The sequence below is a fragment of the Rhinolophus sinicus genome, chromosome 3 (assembly GCF_057876585.1).
Source record: "Rhinolophus sinicus isolate RSI-liver-muscle chromosome 3, RSI-T2T, whole genome shotgun sequence".
Classification (NCBI taxonomy): Eukaryota; Metazoa; Chordata; class Mammalia; order Chiroptera; family Rhinolophidae; genus Rhinolophus; species Rhinolophus sinicus.
This window is the reverse complement of record NC_142503.1, coordinates 110381101-110397835: the sequence shown is the minus strand read 5'-3', so window position 1 is coordinate 110397835 and position 16735 is coordinate 110381101. Positions and strand designations below refer to the sequence as shown.

At 34.7% G+C, this 16735-nt stretch overlaps 1 protein-coding gene and 1 non-coding gene across 5 annotated transcripts in view; both read left to right on the top strand.

Moving 5' to 3' along the window:
• Nucleotides 1-16559, top strand: part of PRPF39 (pre-mRNA processing factor 39) — a 31447-nt gene extending 14888 nt beyond the window's left edge. For all 4 annotated transcript variants that reach the window (XM_019751716.3, XM_074328188.2, XM_074328187.2 and 1 more), the window contains 10 exons: nt 2888-3055; nt 7239-7404; nt 8041-8148; nt 9461-9625; nt 9937-10063; nt 10427-10695; nt 11565-11749; nt 14488-14562; nt 15448-15568; nt 15818-16559. In XM_019751716.3, the coding sequence (XP_019607275.2) occupies nt 2888-3055; nt 7239-7404; nt 8041-8148; nt 9461-9625; nt 9937-10063; nt 10427-10695; nt 11565-11749; nt 14488-14562; nt 15448-15568; nt 15818-15874 (1441 nt within the window). In that variant the 3' untranslated portion in view covers nt 15875-16559. The remainder of the gene's footprint in view (nt 1-2887; nt 3056-7238; nt 7405-8040; nt 8149-9460; nt 9626-9936; nt 10064-10426; nt 10696-11564; nt 11750-14487; nt 14563-15447; nt 15569-15817) is intronic.
• Nucleotides 10760-10845, top strand: LOC141570939 (small nucleolar RNA SNORD127). The gene has a single exon (XR_012495379.1). It is a non-coding gene; the product is annotated as a small nucleolar RNA SNORD127 (small nucleolar RNA).
• Nucleotides 16560-16735: the final 176 nt, after the last annotated feature.

The following is a 16735-nucleotide window of genomic DNA, read 5'->3' as shown; positions in this document are numbered from 1 at the left end:
CCTATTGCCTAGTTTTCTTTGAACATTTAAAAATTTCCACCCCCTCCAACAGCTACTTTCAGTGGTCAGTACTAATACTACTTTACACAATGTACAAATGCTATGTAAGTTATATTTTGGAGCTAAAAAAACTTCTACTTAACCTGAAAATTGTAAAAGAGAATTACACTCCATTTTTCCATTCCCTCTTGGATCCATTTTTCCATTCCCTCTTGGATATATCCCTCTGGAACCTTCTCTTCTGTAATCTGGACTTGTTGCTCTGTTTTGTTTCTGACATACAGCAGTTGTTTTGGGATTTCCTTTTCATCATGATTCTAGGATATGTCTTTACCTCATTCCTGGGTTTCCAGCTGTATTTATTAAGGGTTTATTAGATCCTACTTTCTTGGTTCATGCCTATGTTTTAAAGAAGTCTATCTTACTACTTCCTGATAAAGGATGCTTGGAATGAAAAAAACAAATTAATGCTTTGTATCTCCGAAACGTCCAATTGATGGTCCAGTGGAGGATAGAATTTTACTCTATTAAAAACCTCACACACAAACATACACGTGTACACATGTACACACACACGCACACACACAATTCTTTATCTGTACATATAATACATTTCTTTCTGCAGTTTTGGCACATCTTTGACTTTGTTTAGGGTGTATTTTTTTTATCATATAGAGGTTTTTGTTTTTTTAAAAAATTTTACTGGGGTGGCAATGGTCAACAAAACTACATAGGTTTCAGGCGTACAGTTCTGTAATACATCATCTATATATTGCATTGTGGTTTCACCACCCAGAGTCAGTTCTCCTTCTGTCACCATATATCTGACCCCTTGTTGTTTTTTTCCTTGATGAGGTTCAAAATTCAGTCTCTTACTGGTTTCTGAGTTTTGTGCCTATCTTGCCAAAAATATATGAATCTTGTATTTTCTTCTAATTTAATAGTTTTTTTTTTTAATCTGGCATTTATTTTGTGTCTTTTTTGAGATAGAGATTAACCTTTTATTTTCTTTTTTCATATATTGAATAGTCCAGTTTTTCTGCATTGATTTCAAATACCTTCTTTGTCACATACTATATTCATACATTGATATGTTTTGTTTTCTTGGGAACTGTTTTGTTAATCCATTTTTCTGTTCCCGGGCCAGTACCATACTTTTAATTACTATAGCTTCCTACAATCTTTCGTTATCTTTCAGGAAAATGTCCACTGCATTGTCCTTAACAAACATAATATTTTACATTTTTGTATGCTAGATCAGTGTTAGAATTTGTTTTTCCTATTCCACCCAAAATTTGTTGGAGCTTTGATTGGGATTGTTTTAAAGTTGTAGATTAATTTAGGTGGTATAGTTTTATGCTGTTAAAAATCCCTCTTGATTCTAAAATATTTATTTTGGAAAATAAAAAAAATAATTACTTTGAAAATATGTATCTAAAGGTTTTATCGTGTTGGGGCTTCAAATATATGATTAAAATTAATTACAGAAACGTCTTGAAATTAGTTAGATATTTTAAAATAAATGTTTTTGTAGTAAACTGTAATTGTGGAATTTTAGAATCGAGAGATTTATGAGAGTTTTCAAATATATGTATACTTCTCATTACCTTACAATGCAGCTAGATCCCTTGTTAGCGAGTTTTATTGCCAGAACATTATTCCTTAAATTGATATATTTGTCTCTGTCTTCTGCCCTAAATGAGTCCATTCAACAAAAATTTCAAGTTTAACAAATGTATAAGTGTCTACTGTGTTCTTTTATATGTTTGCAGTATGCATATTTTGCATTGTAATTTTATGTAAGGTAAAATTACGTAAAAGTAGATTTATCTCTACCCTTTATGTTTTCTCACTCTTTTAAAGCAGCTATTATACCCTTCTGTATTATTCCTTCTACTTTTTAATCTCTACTTGTAAAGGCAGCAGTTGAATATAATTTTGAATTGAGTATTATCTTCTAAAATTTAAAAATAATATTTTAATTTTTTAAAAATTAGGTTGAATTGACATACATTACAGTAGTAGTACCCCCGCCCCATCCACGGTTTCACTTTTCATTGTTTCACTTACCCTGAATATATTACTGGAAACTTCCAGAAATAATTCATAAGTTTTAAATTGTGTGCTGTTCTAAATAGCACGATGAAATCTCTTGCTTTCTTATTCTGTCCTACCTGGGATGTCAATCATCCCTTAGTCCAGGGTCTCCATGGTGAATATGCTGCCTGCCTGTTAGTTCCTTAGTAGCCGTCTAGATTATCAGATCGACCTTCGCAGTATTGCAGCGCTTGTGTTCAGGTCACCCTTATTTTAGTTAATTGTGGACCCAAAGCTTAAGAGTAGTGATTCTGGCAATTCAGATACGCGAGAAAGAATCCATAAAGTACTTCCTTTAGGTGAAAGTTCTCAACTTAAGGAAAGGAAAAAAATTACATGAATATGCTGAGGTTGCTTAAGATCTGCGATAAGAATGAATCTTTTAGCCATGAAATTATGAAGAAGGAAAAAGAAATTCATGCTGATTTTCTGAGAGAGCATTATGAGACCACATTCACGTATTTTTATTTTGGTATATTGTTATGATTGTTCTATTTTATTTATTGTTGTACCTAATTTATAAATTCAACTTTATCAGAGGTATGTATGTATAGGAAAAAACATAGTATATACAGAGTTCAGTGCTATCTGGTTTCAGGCATCCACGGTGGCGGGAGGTGGGGGGGGCGGTCTTGGAACATATCCCCCATGATAAGGGGGGACTACCATATATTAGTTTGAGGTTTAACACTTAATGATTTGATATTTGTGTATATTGGAAAGTATAGAAATATTTTAAAAGTGATTTCATCTTGGAAAGATAACTTAAAGATAATTTAATTTTTTTCAGAACTTTTGAGCATGCTGTTCTAGCTGCAGGAACAGATTTCCGATCTGACAGACTGTGGGAAATGTATATAAACTGGGAGAATGAACAGGGAAACTTGAGAGAAGTTACAGCTATATATGATCGCATTCTTGGTATTCCAACACAGTTGTATAGTCATCATTTTCAGAGGTAGGTGGAAAATCATCATTTAAAGTATGACTGTAATTCTCTTGAAATGTCATGTAAGAGTCTTATGAGATAGAAGCAGGAATATATTTTCTTGCTCAACAATCACAGTTTATACACTTAAATTTAGACATTTTCCCGTGTATCTTATGAAATGATTAGGAAGGAATCTTATTTATTTATTTATTTATTTTGGACCCCTCACTCCCCCCCTATTCCACCTCCACCATCCCTCCTCCGGTTCAAGCCATTGTTTCTCAGTCTAGTTGTATAGGACGCAGCTCCCTGGCCCATGCTGGTATTAAGAACCTTGCTCTCTCCCCAGCTGAGGCAGTTGGTCGCCATTCATTGGTTGGCCGCTCACCACAGCTCACGCCAACCCCGGCCGCTCACAGCAGCCCAGCTCCAGAGAGAGCTGTTGTTCACAAACTTCGCTGTAGAGGGTGCATCTCACTGGCCCAGGTGGGAATCAAACCGGCAACCTTGGCATTAGGAGCACGGCGCTCCAACCACCTGAACCACTGGGCCAGTCCGAATCTTGCTGTTTTAGATGGAAAGTTCTCCTTACCCATTTTATAGATGAGGAAAGAACAGGAATCCCATCTGTTGTCTGAGGTATGTCAGAGTAGTGAAGGAATGAGAAAATAGAATCTAAGTTCCATTATTCTTTGTGATAATAAATTAACACTGTACATGGCACATAATGGGTGCTTATTTAAAACTTAATGTTTTTCTAAAGGTACATTCTTGTGATTCATATGTAACACCTTATATCCAAAACAGCAAAGTGTGTATTTTGTGTAGTATGCCATGTCTGTACTCAAACAATCAAAAATCATTTCATTTAAATTTTCCACTGTGATTTTCCATTATGATTGGTATCATTTCATTTTAATTAGTACTGTTAAAACAACGAATTCTATGTACTATGATTTCTATGTCCTGTGTTCTGGTATACTCAAAGTATCCCACTGATAGGGACTCAGAAAGTCTTTCTGAACAAGAAAGTACACGAGGACTGTGGTGATCAATATTTGCTTTTTTAAACTGTAATATTTTCTTTATTTTTGTCATAATTTTTATAAGTAATATGTTAGAGCCTATAAACTTAGGTACATTTTAAGTAAGTGATTTTTTTAAAGTTTTCTTTACTAAAATGTAGAAGACTTTATGAAGCATCTGACTGAAAAGGACTGTGGGTCAGTTTGCTAAGATACAGACCTAGTTTAGAAATAGGAATCAGATCTGAATATACTGTCTCTCTCTGTTCTTTATGAAATAGAAGAGGCTGGCAGCTTTCTGAGTTGCTTGCTGGAAGACATTATTCATTCTTGGCATGTGGACATGCTTGGTGAATATTGAACAAACGAATACAGAGATTTTAAAAAGGAGACAGAGTGCCTTCTTAGAAACCAGGTCTTCTAGGATCTAAAGGATATGTAAAATAGTTTATCATTATAAGAACTTTACTGTCAGTAAGAAAAATAAAATACGATTAGGAAACCTTTATACAGCATTTCCCATATGCCAGACACTGGTCTGAGTGCCTTACAACTCATTTAATCCTCACAATAAGCCAGTGAGATATAGGTACTATTACCATCCCATTTTGTGGAAATAGAGGAACAGAAAGATTAAAATAGAAGCCAGACAATGTGGCCCTAAAGTTCGTGGTATAGTCTCCTCCAAATCTTATTTTTTTAATTAATATCCCACTAGCCTAAAATGCATATATGCTTGTAATAAAAATTAGTTGATTGCATTATACACACTACTCTTTAATAGTGCTCTTTTTCAGTTAATATATTAAGAACCACTTTCCTTACCAGTGTCTAGCAAACTCACAAGTAGTATTTAAGTAAATCTTACAGCTTATATAAGTAAACAAATTCACATGACTAACTGTTTTGAGAATCGATGAAATGTTTTCTTTTGCATAATATACTCTCCCCACTTAAAGTCATTTGTTTATCACTTGCTGTGTAACAGATGATATGCCTTTTAAGTTATAGGACAAATGCCCAAAAAAGATGTGTGAACGGTCTTATTGCTCAAAAGTGTAGAAGAGGAAATGTGTTAAAAAATGTATTTTAAGTGCTATAGTGGAAATAATTTCTGTTGTGTAGGTTTGGATATTGGCTATACATTGAACATTATCTCGAAGGAAATATCTAATTAAAAAAATCTTCCTTAACTTGAGGACTTTGTGATGTGATCTAACTTCTCAGTCGCAGCACCTGGTAGTTCCTGAGCTCTAGACCTACCTAAGGACAGATTATTTCCCAAAGGGCAGTATTGCTTTTTACTTTTATGACTGTAATACTTTTTTAACTTCCCATTTGTCTGGTAAACTCATATTCCTCAAGAACATACAGCTTAAGGTTTTCTCTGTGACACTTTCCCTAAAAAGAAAGTATCTGTTCTGTCATTTGTGCCATCACTCTACTTATTTACATTTGTCTTAGCACTGATGACACTGCTGTGTCTCCTGTATCCTTTGCATGTCTATCAGTTTCTGAGGCTTATTATTCCTTTCATCCTTAATACCTAAGAAAAGGGCTCAATAATTTAGACACTCAGCCTTCTTTATTGAATAAATTAGCTTTATAAGTAGAAAAGGCTGATGAAAAATTACTGCCTGGTATTATGCGTATTGTATCACTATTTGAAAGAATTTTCTCCACAATATAGCAGTTATTTTATTTTATTTTTTTAAAGATTTTATTGGGGATGGGGAACAGGACTTTATTGGGGAACAGTGTGCACTTTCAGGACTTTTTCTCCAAGTCAAGTTGTTGTCCTTTCAGTCTTAGTTGTGGAGGGTTCTGTTCAGCTTCAAGTTGTTGTTCTTTCAGTCTTAGTTGTGGAGGGCGCAGCTCAGCTCCAGGTCCAGTTGCCGTTTCTAGTTGCAGGGGGCACAGCCACCATCCCTTGCGGGAGTCGAACCGGCAACCTTGTGGTTGAGAGGACATACTCCAACCAACTGAGCCATCCGGGAGCTCAGCGGCAGCTCAGCTCAGGGTGCCATGTTCAATTTTAGTTGCAGGGGGCGCTGCCCACCATCCTTTGCGGGAGTCGAGGAATTGAACTGGCAACCTTGTGGTTGGGAGCCCACTGGCCCATGTGGGAATCGAACCGGCAGCCTTCGGAGTTAGGAGCACGGAGCTCTAACTGCCTGAGCCACCGGGCCGGCCCTATAGCAGTTATTTTAAATTGATGCTCTATAAATATTTTTCAATTTCATCTTATTTAAAATTAATCTGTATTTCTTTGTGCAGAGTGTTGGCAATTGGATATAGTAATCTGGAATTTAGGAGAAAGGTTTGGGCTCGAGGTATAGTTTTAGTAAATGTGCTGCCGAAGCGAGCACGAGGTATAGTTTTGAGAGTCATTATGGTATGCTTGTTTTAAGCTGTATTAATAAGATGGGCCAGAGAGATACATAAAAATAGATGAGAATAAAGTGTAGAGTGGCATCCTTGGGAATACTAGCATTTAGGGACAGGTAGGAAGGGGGAACCCTCGAGATCAAGGAGCAGTCAGAGTTGGAGGAAAACCAAGAAAATGGTAACTCAGAGCGAAGGGTGAAGAAGATTCTAAGAGGAAGGTGTGGTTAGCAGCCTTAACTACTGGAGACAGAGGTTGTACTATAAAACCAGTGCCCCTTTAACTTTGCATGGACGAGGTACTTGGTGGCTTAAGGGCAATTTCGTTGAAGTGTTTTATACAGACACATGGATTCAGGAGTAATTGGGAGGTGGGGAAGGAGGAACTGCAAACAGTTGTTGATCATTTATAATTTAAATGTGGATAACTTTAATTTTTACAGTAACTTTGCAAGAGAGGTATTGTATTATTTTACAGATGAGGAAACCAAGATATAGAGAAGGTGAAAACTTCCCTTAAGTCAAGTAATTAATAATAGTGGACAAAACTGGGATTTGAATTTATGCCTGTCCATGCCTTCTCCATTCCACTGCAAAGACAGGAAGGAAATAAATATGTCTGTAGACTGTTTTATCAAGTGGTGGGTTTTTACTATGGAAAGGAAAGAGAAAGGGTATGGTGTTTTGGTTGGTTTCTTTAATCAGAGTTCGTTTGAAAGGGTAATGTGTAGTAGAAATTAACGTGGGATCTGAAATTATGCTTCGTATGTAGAGCATGTATTTTTATTGTCTTCCTTTAGATTTAAAGAACATGTACAGAATAACTTGCCTCGAGATCTTCTAACTGGCGACCAGTTTATTCAGCTGCGAAGGGAATTAGCTTCTGTAAATGGACATAGTGGAGATGATGGTCCCCCTGGTGATGATATGCCATCGGGAATTGAAGACATAACCGATCCAGCAAAGGTAACTGGACTTATTAAAAAATCCTTGCAGTGCATGAGAACTAGACTTTATATCCCTTGACTGCTTGTGTGGTATGACCTGTAACTCATATAAAGTTAATTTCTGATTAAGGCACTTGGGAATTCTTTAGTTGGTATAGTTTAAATACAGATTGAAGTAGAGAATCTGTTTTACTATGAAACATCTCGAAATAGCTTAGAAGGAATATTTTGCCTACGTTGTGATCTATTAACCCTATTTTAAAAAAGACACATTAGAAAGTGGTTTATTAGGAAATTCTTTTATAAAGTTCAGTACTATTAATTGTACTTGCACATAATTGATAACAGTTTAAAAACCCTCCACTATTCTAAGACTAAAATACCGTGTTTCCCCAAAAATAAGACCTAGCCGGACCATCAGCTCTATATGTCTTTTGGAGCAAAAATATAAGATCCGGTCTTATTTTACTATAACATAAGACCGGGTCTTGTATTAAGTTTTGCTCCAAAAGACGCATTAGAGCTGATGGTCCGGCTAGGTCTTATTTTCGGGGAAACACGGTATGTGTGGGTAACACTTAAATGTAAGCAGTGATATTTTAAAATTTTGGTATATAACTTGTGTGATATAAAATATTTTTCTTTCTCTCCTCAGCTAATTACTGAAATAGAAAACATGAGGCATAGAATCATTGAAATTCATCAAGAAATGTTTAATTATAATGAGCATGAAGTTAGTAAAAGGTGGACATTTGAAGAAGGTGTAAGTGTTTTGTTTTGTACTAGTCTTGAAAATACAATGATGGGAATAATGTGTTTTTCTTTCAGTTTTGAATAATGTCTTCACACTTTTTTATTTTTTTCTTATTTAATAACTTAAGACGTTTATCCCGTTTATTGCTACCATTATCAGTTTTAGAATCTTATTGAATTCAGACAAGCAAGATATCTCTTTAATAACCATTTTTTAAAAATTGTTCAATTTTTTAAATCAACTTCATTGAGTTATCCTTTACATATAACAGAATGTACTCATTTTAGGTGTACAGTAAAATGAGGTGTTTTTTCCCCCCACAATTCTAAGTTTTTTATTTTTATTTTTTAACAGCTTTATTGAGATATAATTCATATACCATATATTTCACCTATTCAAAGTATATAATTCAATAGTTCGTAATATATTCACAGATAATTTCAGCCATCACTGCAGTCAATTTTAGAACACTTTCATCATTTCAAAAACGTCCCTGCCTTAAGGTACCACTCATCTAAATTTCTGTTTCTGTAGATTTCCCTATTCTGGCCTTTTATGTGAATGGATTTATATAGTACAGTGTCAGTATCCCCAGGGAACTGGTTCGAGGACCTCTGTGGATACCAAAATCTGCAGATGCTCAAGTTTCTTATATAAAAAATGACATAGTATTTGCAGAGTAGGGTACAGCAGGGTATGCCTATACATCGCTTCATTCATGTGGATTCAGCGTAGTGCTTGGAGTGTGGCAAATTCAAGTGCGTTTTGGGATTTTCTGGGAATCCCTCCCACCCCCGATTATTTTTGATCCATGGTTGGTTAGATCCTTGGATGCAAACCCTTGGATGGGGGGGGCAACTGTATGTGTTTTTGCACTGCAGTCACCACAGAAGTCAGGATATAGAACTCTTCTGTCATTCCAAAATGCCCCCTTGGTGTTTTTCCAGTCATTAACCACACCCCCATTCCTAGCTCCAGCAACCACTGATCTGCTTTCTGTTACTGTGGCATAATTGTTCAATTTGAAAATACTCAACAAAGAACAAGATTTCCTGAATATAAAAAAAAATTGTGAATTGTGTAGTTCTGTTAAAATAACTGAGTAAATGGAAAATACACTCTTTCTTCAAATACCTAAAGCCTAAGAAATTTAAGGAATTTTAATTTAAAACTTTTTTTTATCATGAAATATGGTGATTAAAATTTTTGGTTCATTAGCAATTGTATTTATAATACCAACAATTTATGTTGTTGTTATAGTCATGCATATTTTGGTGTTGGTATTGGTTTACTTCATTGCCATGTCCTACTTTTGTTATAGATTAAAAGACCTTATTTTCATGTGAAACCATTGGAAAAGGCACAACTCAAAAACTGGAAAGAGTACTTAGAATTTGAAATGGAAAATGGGACTCACGAACGAGTTGTGGTTCTCTTTGAAAGATGCGTCATTTCATGTGCTCTCTATGAAGAGTTTTGGATCAAGGTAAAATTACATGCTGTGAAACTTGACTATTTCACAAACATTGATCTAGACACTAACCTTTTTTGTACTTCTGTTGAATGTTGTTCATATAACTATATCTGTTGCATTAGGAGATGGTCTGCTTGCAACCAGATTTGACTGCTGCATATGCCAACCTCGTTGCCTCTCTTCGTCCTTCCTTACAGAAACTAGTCTAGTGGTTCAATAAAGGTGCTGAATGGGTTTAAAAATAGAATTTTATCGTTCTGTCACATATTTAATAGCTTGTTCAACTGTAAATTATTCAGTATTTCCTCTGTTTCTGTGTGTAGTATGCCAAGTACATGGAAAACCATAGCATTGAAGGAGTGAGGCATGTCTTCAGCAGAGCTTGCACTATTCATCTCCCAAAGAAACCCATGGTGCATATGCTTTGGGCAGCTTTTGAGGAACAGCAGGGTAAGAATGGGGAACTTCAGTCATTATTTTTGGATTTTAAGTTACTTCAGGATAAAGATATAGGAAGTGAGACTTGAAGGATGGATGGTAAAGCAGAGGTTGGTAAACTTTTTCTATAAAAGGCCAGATAGTAAGTATTTTAGGTTTTACAGGCCATGTGGTCTCTTTCCTAACAACTTTGCCATTGTAGCCCCAAAGCAGTGATAGACAATACATACAGACAAATGAGCATGTTCCTGTTTTAAAAAATAAAAAGAGGCAGAGGACTAGAGTTAGCCTGTGGGCTGTTACTTGGCAATGCCTGGTATAGAGGATGTTTCGGAAGTTTAAACAAAAGCATAAACATTTAATTGCTATTTCTAGGTAATATTAATGAAGCCAGGAATATCTTGAGAACATTTGAAGAATGTGTTCTAGGATTGGCAATGGTTCGTTTGAGAAGAGTAAGTTTAGAACGACGTCATGGAAATATGGAAGAAGCTGAACATTTGCTTCAGGATGCCATTAAGAATGCCAAATCAAATAATGAATCATCGTTTTATGCTATCAAACTAGCCCGACATCTTTTCAAAATACAAAAAAACTTTGCGAAATCAAGGAAGGTGCTTTTGGAAGCAATTGAAAGAGACAAAGTATGTATTTGTGTATTTTGGAATATCTTCCATAAGAAACCAGTGGTCTTCTTGTTTTTCATTTGGGCAACTATGATGAAAGATTTGGTCTCTATGTAATGTATTTAATTACTAAATGAAGACAACAGTCCCTCTAAACTGACGTTGCCATTCTTTTAAAAGTTTTTAAAATTATTATGAATTAACAGGTTGGGAATATTAAGATCAAAAAGTATTGCAGACATTGTGATGTTCTATTTTCCTCACATTTAGAAATTCTATAGCAAATTTACTGATTATTGAATAGAGAGCCTGGGAGAACACATCTTAGAAACAAAAGCATCGCAATTACCTACATTGTAGCAGTGAGATTATTCTGCTTTTCCAAAGTATTTCCTTTTATATATCAAGTGATAAGAGGTAGTGTATAGGAAATTTCTCATTTTTTTTATTTTTAGCTAATGCCAAATCTGTTTAATACATAGGTTCGTAACAGTTTGCTTCCATCTGCAGTGTAAGATAATTGTCGATGGTTATAAAGATTTAAACTATTGGGAACTGTAGAGATCATTTTTTTATGCTGTATATTTGTCATGGTAGGTAAAGCCACATTAAACCCAAGTTAGGACATAGGGCTTTAATTTTTTGGCAGTGAACATTTTTATATTGTGTAGGAAATACTAGGATGATGTCACTACCTAGCAATGTGCTAATTAGTTTTTACCCATTTCGATGTATGCTGGAAACATTTAACATGGGTTACATGTTAATACAATTTTAAATATTGAATTTTTTAAATTGAGATGTAAAAATTAGGGCATTTTAAATTATCTGTGGTCTAATTAAAATATCTTAGAACAAATAATTAATTGATACTACTTTTTACACAGGAGAACACAAAGTTATACCTCAATTTACTTGAAATGGAATATAGTGGTGACCTCAAACAAAATGAAGAAAATATTCTAAGTTGTTTTGACAAAGCTATACATGGTTCATTACCTATTAAAATGAGAATTACGTTTTCTCAGAGAAAAGTGGAATTTCTTGAAGATTTTGGTTCAGATGTTAATAAGTAAGATCTTAATTATATATTTCTATTTGAGTAGTAAATGAGCATTGGTAATTCTGGATGGGAATTTGATGATTAGTACAAATGAAAATATTGTTAAATTTAAAATGTTTGTCTAGGTTAATTTTTCCTCGGGTATATGTGGGGTAAATTCAGTTCTGTAAATGTGTAGGCGCTTAACAGGAGGACATATGGTTTGTTGTTCTTTCAAAACTGTTTTCAAAATTTTAGCATGGTAATTTAAACAATCAGTAGATGAAAGAAGGCAGGGAGCAGCAATCCCATGAAAAAAGAAATGGATCAAGAATTGAACCCTGGAACACAGATACATTTAGTATATAGGCCATGAAAGGTGGATGGGGTTAATTTGGGGTTGGAATGCCCTTTTGTCTCAGACTGGAAAACAGGCGGGATGTGGTTCTACAGATGATGCCTTGTGCATTGTTAAACGCTGGAAGTTGAGGGTGTAGAATGGTCCAGTCTAGGGGATTTGGGAAAAGGACAGGTTTAAGATTTAAATTTGCAAAATAGAAGAGTAGAAATTGATTAGAGTGTTGCTGCAATTCCATTTTAGTAAGGAAATATCCAGTTCTTATTAGGCATGTACCTTCTACTCTAACTTAGAGTGTTTTCCATTGAAATAGCTGTTCATAAAATAAGATTTGTGTGTCTGTGTGTATTTATGTGCGTGTACGTTTTTGATGGTTGAGTAAAATTTTAGTTAAAAAGCATTTAACATAAGTTACATTTTAATACAATTGTATGTGTATGCTTGACTTTATGTTTTATATGGATTATCCAATATAAAATACGTAACAGTCTAATGAGGACTTATAGGCACTTTAGGGGAAGAGAGGATTAAAGAGAGATTAGGCATTTTTTCCAAAGTCACTTAACTATTCATTGTGCAGCTGGGATTAGAACCTGCTTCAAAGTCTGTGCACTTAACCACCTCATGTCTTGTGTATTTAGTGTCTTGTTTGTTTTGCACTGGAGAGAGTATACAAAGGAAATGGGATGTGTAATTCTAGCTTTTAGTCTAGTTGGTATGGTGATCAGAGGAAATAACATATGAGGTAGCGTATAACTGAAAGCTGTGGATAAAATGGCTTTGCCATCTTTCATAGAGGAAGTGGGGCTTCATTTAGTTAACTACAGGATTCTGATAAGCTAAGAGGATAAAATATAAAAGCAAGTTAAAGTTCATATAAAAGCAACATCTGCTTGATTAGACGGTTTTCTGAAGTAGTGGAAGTTAAGTTGATTGTGCGATGCCCTCAAAGCTAGGCTGAGTTCAAGAACATGCAGTTGACAATAGGAAGCTATTGGAGTTCTGATTGAGATTAAATGACATATTTTAATTTGGCAGTAATATGCCGACAAATCGGAGGTTCAATACAAAGATGCCAGTTAGGCCCTTGCAAATACAGTTAAAGAAGGGAGGGTGGTATGTTGTAGTTGAAATTAAAAAAAGGAAAGGTATGAAAAATAAATGAGCCACTTAGAAATTTAGGTAGCAGTATAATGAATTGGTAAGAATCAATGTTGAAGTCAACAAGTATAGGCTTATTTCTTAGGTCTGTCACTTACTGATTTGTGTATTCCTCAGTTTTCAAAATTTCTCATGTAAAGATTCAGTCTGTTATTACCTCGCCCACAGGCCTTAAGGCCTTAAAGGCCTTAAGGAAATGAGTACATATAAAATGCTTGATACTCAACCTGAGATTACTGGTATTAACAATTTTATAGCCCCTGAACATTTGGGGACCAGTGTTACTTGTAAATGTTATTAAATGTGTATATATACAAGGTGCCCAAAGAAGTTGTGGATATATGTTAAAGTACCAAGGTCATTTCTACAGAAATGTTCTGATTTATGATTTCTTTAAAAAATGAGGCCATCCTTGTCTTTATAAAAAATATTTCAGAAAATGACAAAAGGAAAACAAAATCATTATGTTTTTAAAGTCAAGAGTTTGATTCAAGTGACATTGTTTACGAAGTTCTGGGTTCCATATAAGTTACATATGTTACATCAGATTTTTATTAAAACTTATCTTTTTAATCAATGATAACCAATTATACTATAGTTTTATATTAGTATTAATTCAGTTTATCACTTGGCCAAATTTTAAATACACTTTTCCTAACTGGTGGTAGGTGTCTTCAGTAGCATTATGAAGTTAGATTTCAAAAGTTTACAGACTGTATAGAATTGTCAGGACTCATGGTTGCACTGGACAAAAACATCATCAAGGTCAATGTCTTTGCTCTCATGGCTTCTAAAGCAGGCTCTCCCCATGTGTTAGAAATGATAAACATGGATAGCTCTGGGCCAGCATTCCCATCAGCGTTAGCCAACTATAGTGTAGAGAACGGGCACTTTTCTAGTAGCTCAGTCAAAACTCCTGGGATTTATTAAACGTCCTGGTTTGGGTCCTATCTTCACCTCTAAACCAATCATTGGTCAGGGGTATAATGTAATTAGCCAGGCCTGTATCCTTGAAGCCCCATTTGAACACAGGAACCGAGAAGGAAAGTGCAGGGCAGTGGTTTTCCAAAGGGACTAAATCAGAAAGAGTAGCTGGGGGGCAGGTTTGCTTGCTGGCTCCTTAAAAAGGAAGTCAAATGGTGTTCAATGCAACATACTTTTGTTTTCCTAAGTAGAAATAAAAACTTTAAAAAATTTAATAGTTTGGTTTTTGTAAATTCCAGTGGATTTTTTTCCCCTTCCCTCTCAGGCTTCTGAACGCTTATGATGAACATCAAACACTCCTAAAAGAGCAGGATTCTTTAAAAAGGAAAGCAGAAAATGGGTATGTAACTTTGTTCAAATCAGGAAGGGATCCTTAAAAGAAGACATTTCATTGTGGAAATGCCTTTAAAGACAATTATTTATTTTTTAAAAATGTATTGGGGTGACAATTGTTAGTGAAATTACATAGATTTTAGGTGTACAATTTTGTATTACATCATCTATAAATCCCATTGTGTGTTCACCACCCAGAGTCAGTTCTCCTTCCATCACCATATATTTGATCCCCCAAGACAATTATTTTTAAATGTTACCTTTATCAACCAAAATGTCCTTCAGTAGATGAATGGATAAAGAAGTTGTGGTATATATACACAATGGAATACTATTCGGCGGTTAAGAAAAGATGATATAGGAACAGTTGTGACAACATGGATGGATCTTGAGAGTATAATGCTAAGGGAAATAAATCAGACAGAAAAAGCAGAGAACTATATGATTTCACTGATATGTGGTATATAAACCAGTAACAACAAAAGAACAAGAGAAACAAATGAGAAACAAAAACTCATAGACACAGGCAATAGTTTATTGGTTACCCAGAGGGGAAGGGGGAAGGGGGGGCGGGAGACGAGGGGCGAGGGGAAGGGGGATCAAATTATATGGTGATGGAAGAACTGACTCTGGGTGGTGAACACACAATGGAATTTATAGATGATGTAATACAGAATTATACACCTGAAAACTATGTAATTTTACTAACAATTGTCACCCCAATAAATTTAAAAATAAGTTACCTTTATGTTCTGGTAATTTAGATACTTTATTTTCATGACTTGAAAAAAATTATATGGAGTGGTAAAAGAAATGTACACAGGTAACATTCATCTATTTGTGAAAGTACTTATCTGCAGTTTTGAAAGTTTCCATTTGACCTTTTATTTAGATCAGAAGAACCAGAGGAAAAGAAAGCACACACAGAAGACACGACTTCATCATCTACACAAATGATTGACGGTGATTTACAGGCAAATCAAGCAGCATATAATTATAGTGCTTGGTATCAAGTGAGTTCACATAATTGATTTTTTGTTCATAGATGTTATTAGATAGAAAAACCAAGTCTTTTTTTTTTTAGAAAGAGGAACTCTTTGCTTTTGTTCCAGATTGTATAATACATTGTTTTTTTTGTGGTTAAGCCTTGGAATTTCACCATTGAAAACATACCTATTTTCTTACACATACTTGCTTTATTTTTTATATATGGAACACAGCTATAGTTCAAGTATGCTAACATGTTTGTTTTTTCCTTTCAGTACAATTACCAGAATCCTTGGAATTATGGACAGTATTATCCGCCCCCTCCAACTTGATGGGAAAATGTAAATATCAGATGGAATGTGTGAAGAGTATGAAATTATTTTTTTTTAATGAGGGATGTAAACATAGCATAAGCTTGTTGTATTTGATAAGTTGTCTTCCCTGTTTCTGTATAACATGATTTGTTTAGTAATAGGGCAAAATGTCACTTAGTAGCTTACCACAGAAACTCTTTCCTACCATTTATAAAATTTACTTTTTATTGGAGAACTATTTTTTTGATTTTTGCATTAACTGGTCTAGAATTCTTTTGCAATGCATTTGCAACCGAGTTTTTGTAGCCTTAAAGGTAGGAAAAAAACTGACTGAAAATAATGTCAGTGTAGTACCAGATTCTGAAAATATGTAAGGGCTGGTTTAAGGATTTACCTCCTGTAAAAAAAGAAAGGATTTTTAACCTTTGCTAAGGAGGTTTTGTCTGTGTGTTTAAATTATCCTTGTGGATTTCGATCTAACTGCAGAAAAGATACACTATTAAAATACTGTGTCTTGGGATAGAGTAATTATAAATCAGAAAATGTATGTTTGCATCCCTTTAAAAAATGAAAATCATATAAAAGTATGTTGTTTTGGGAGACTTTGTATTTAGAATAGTCATGTAAACTGGTGAGCGAACTTTCATTTTGATCAAACCGATCATCTTCATTTTTGTAATAAAATTGAAGACTCATCTGCTAATTGTTACGAATTTATTTCAAGCATTATCTAACTGTATTCACCGTTAGTTGTGGTTCATTGGTTTTGAAGTATGCTTTTCTTGAATTCAGCTATTCTTGCTAAAATTTTTTAGTCTTTTTAGCTTTTTGATTCCTCTTAATCTCTGTGCATATGCCTTCTCACTACACTAGAATATT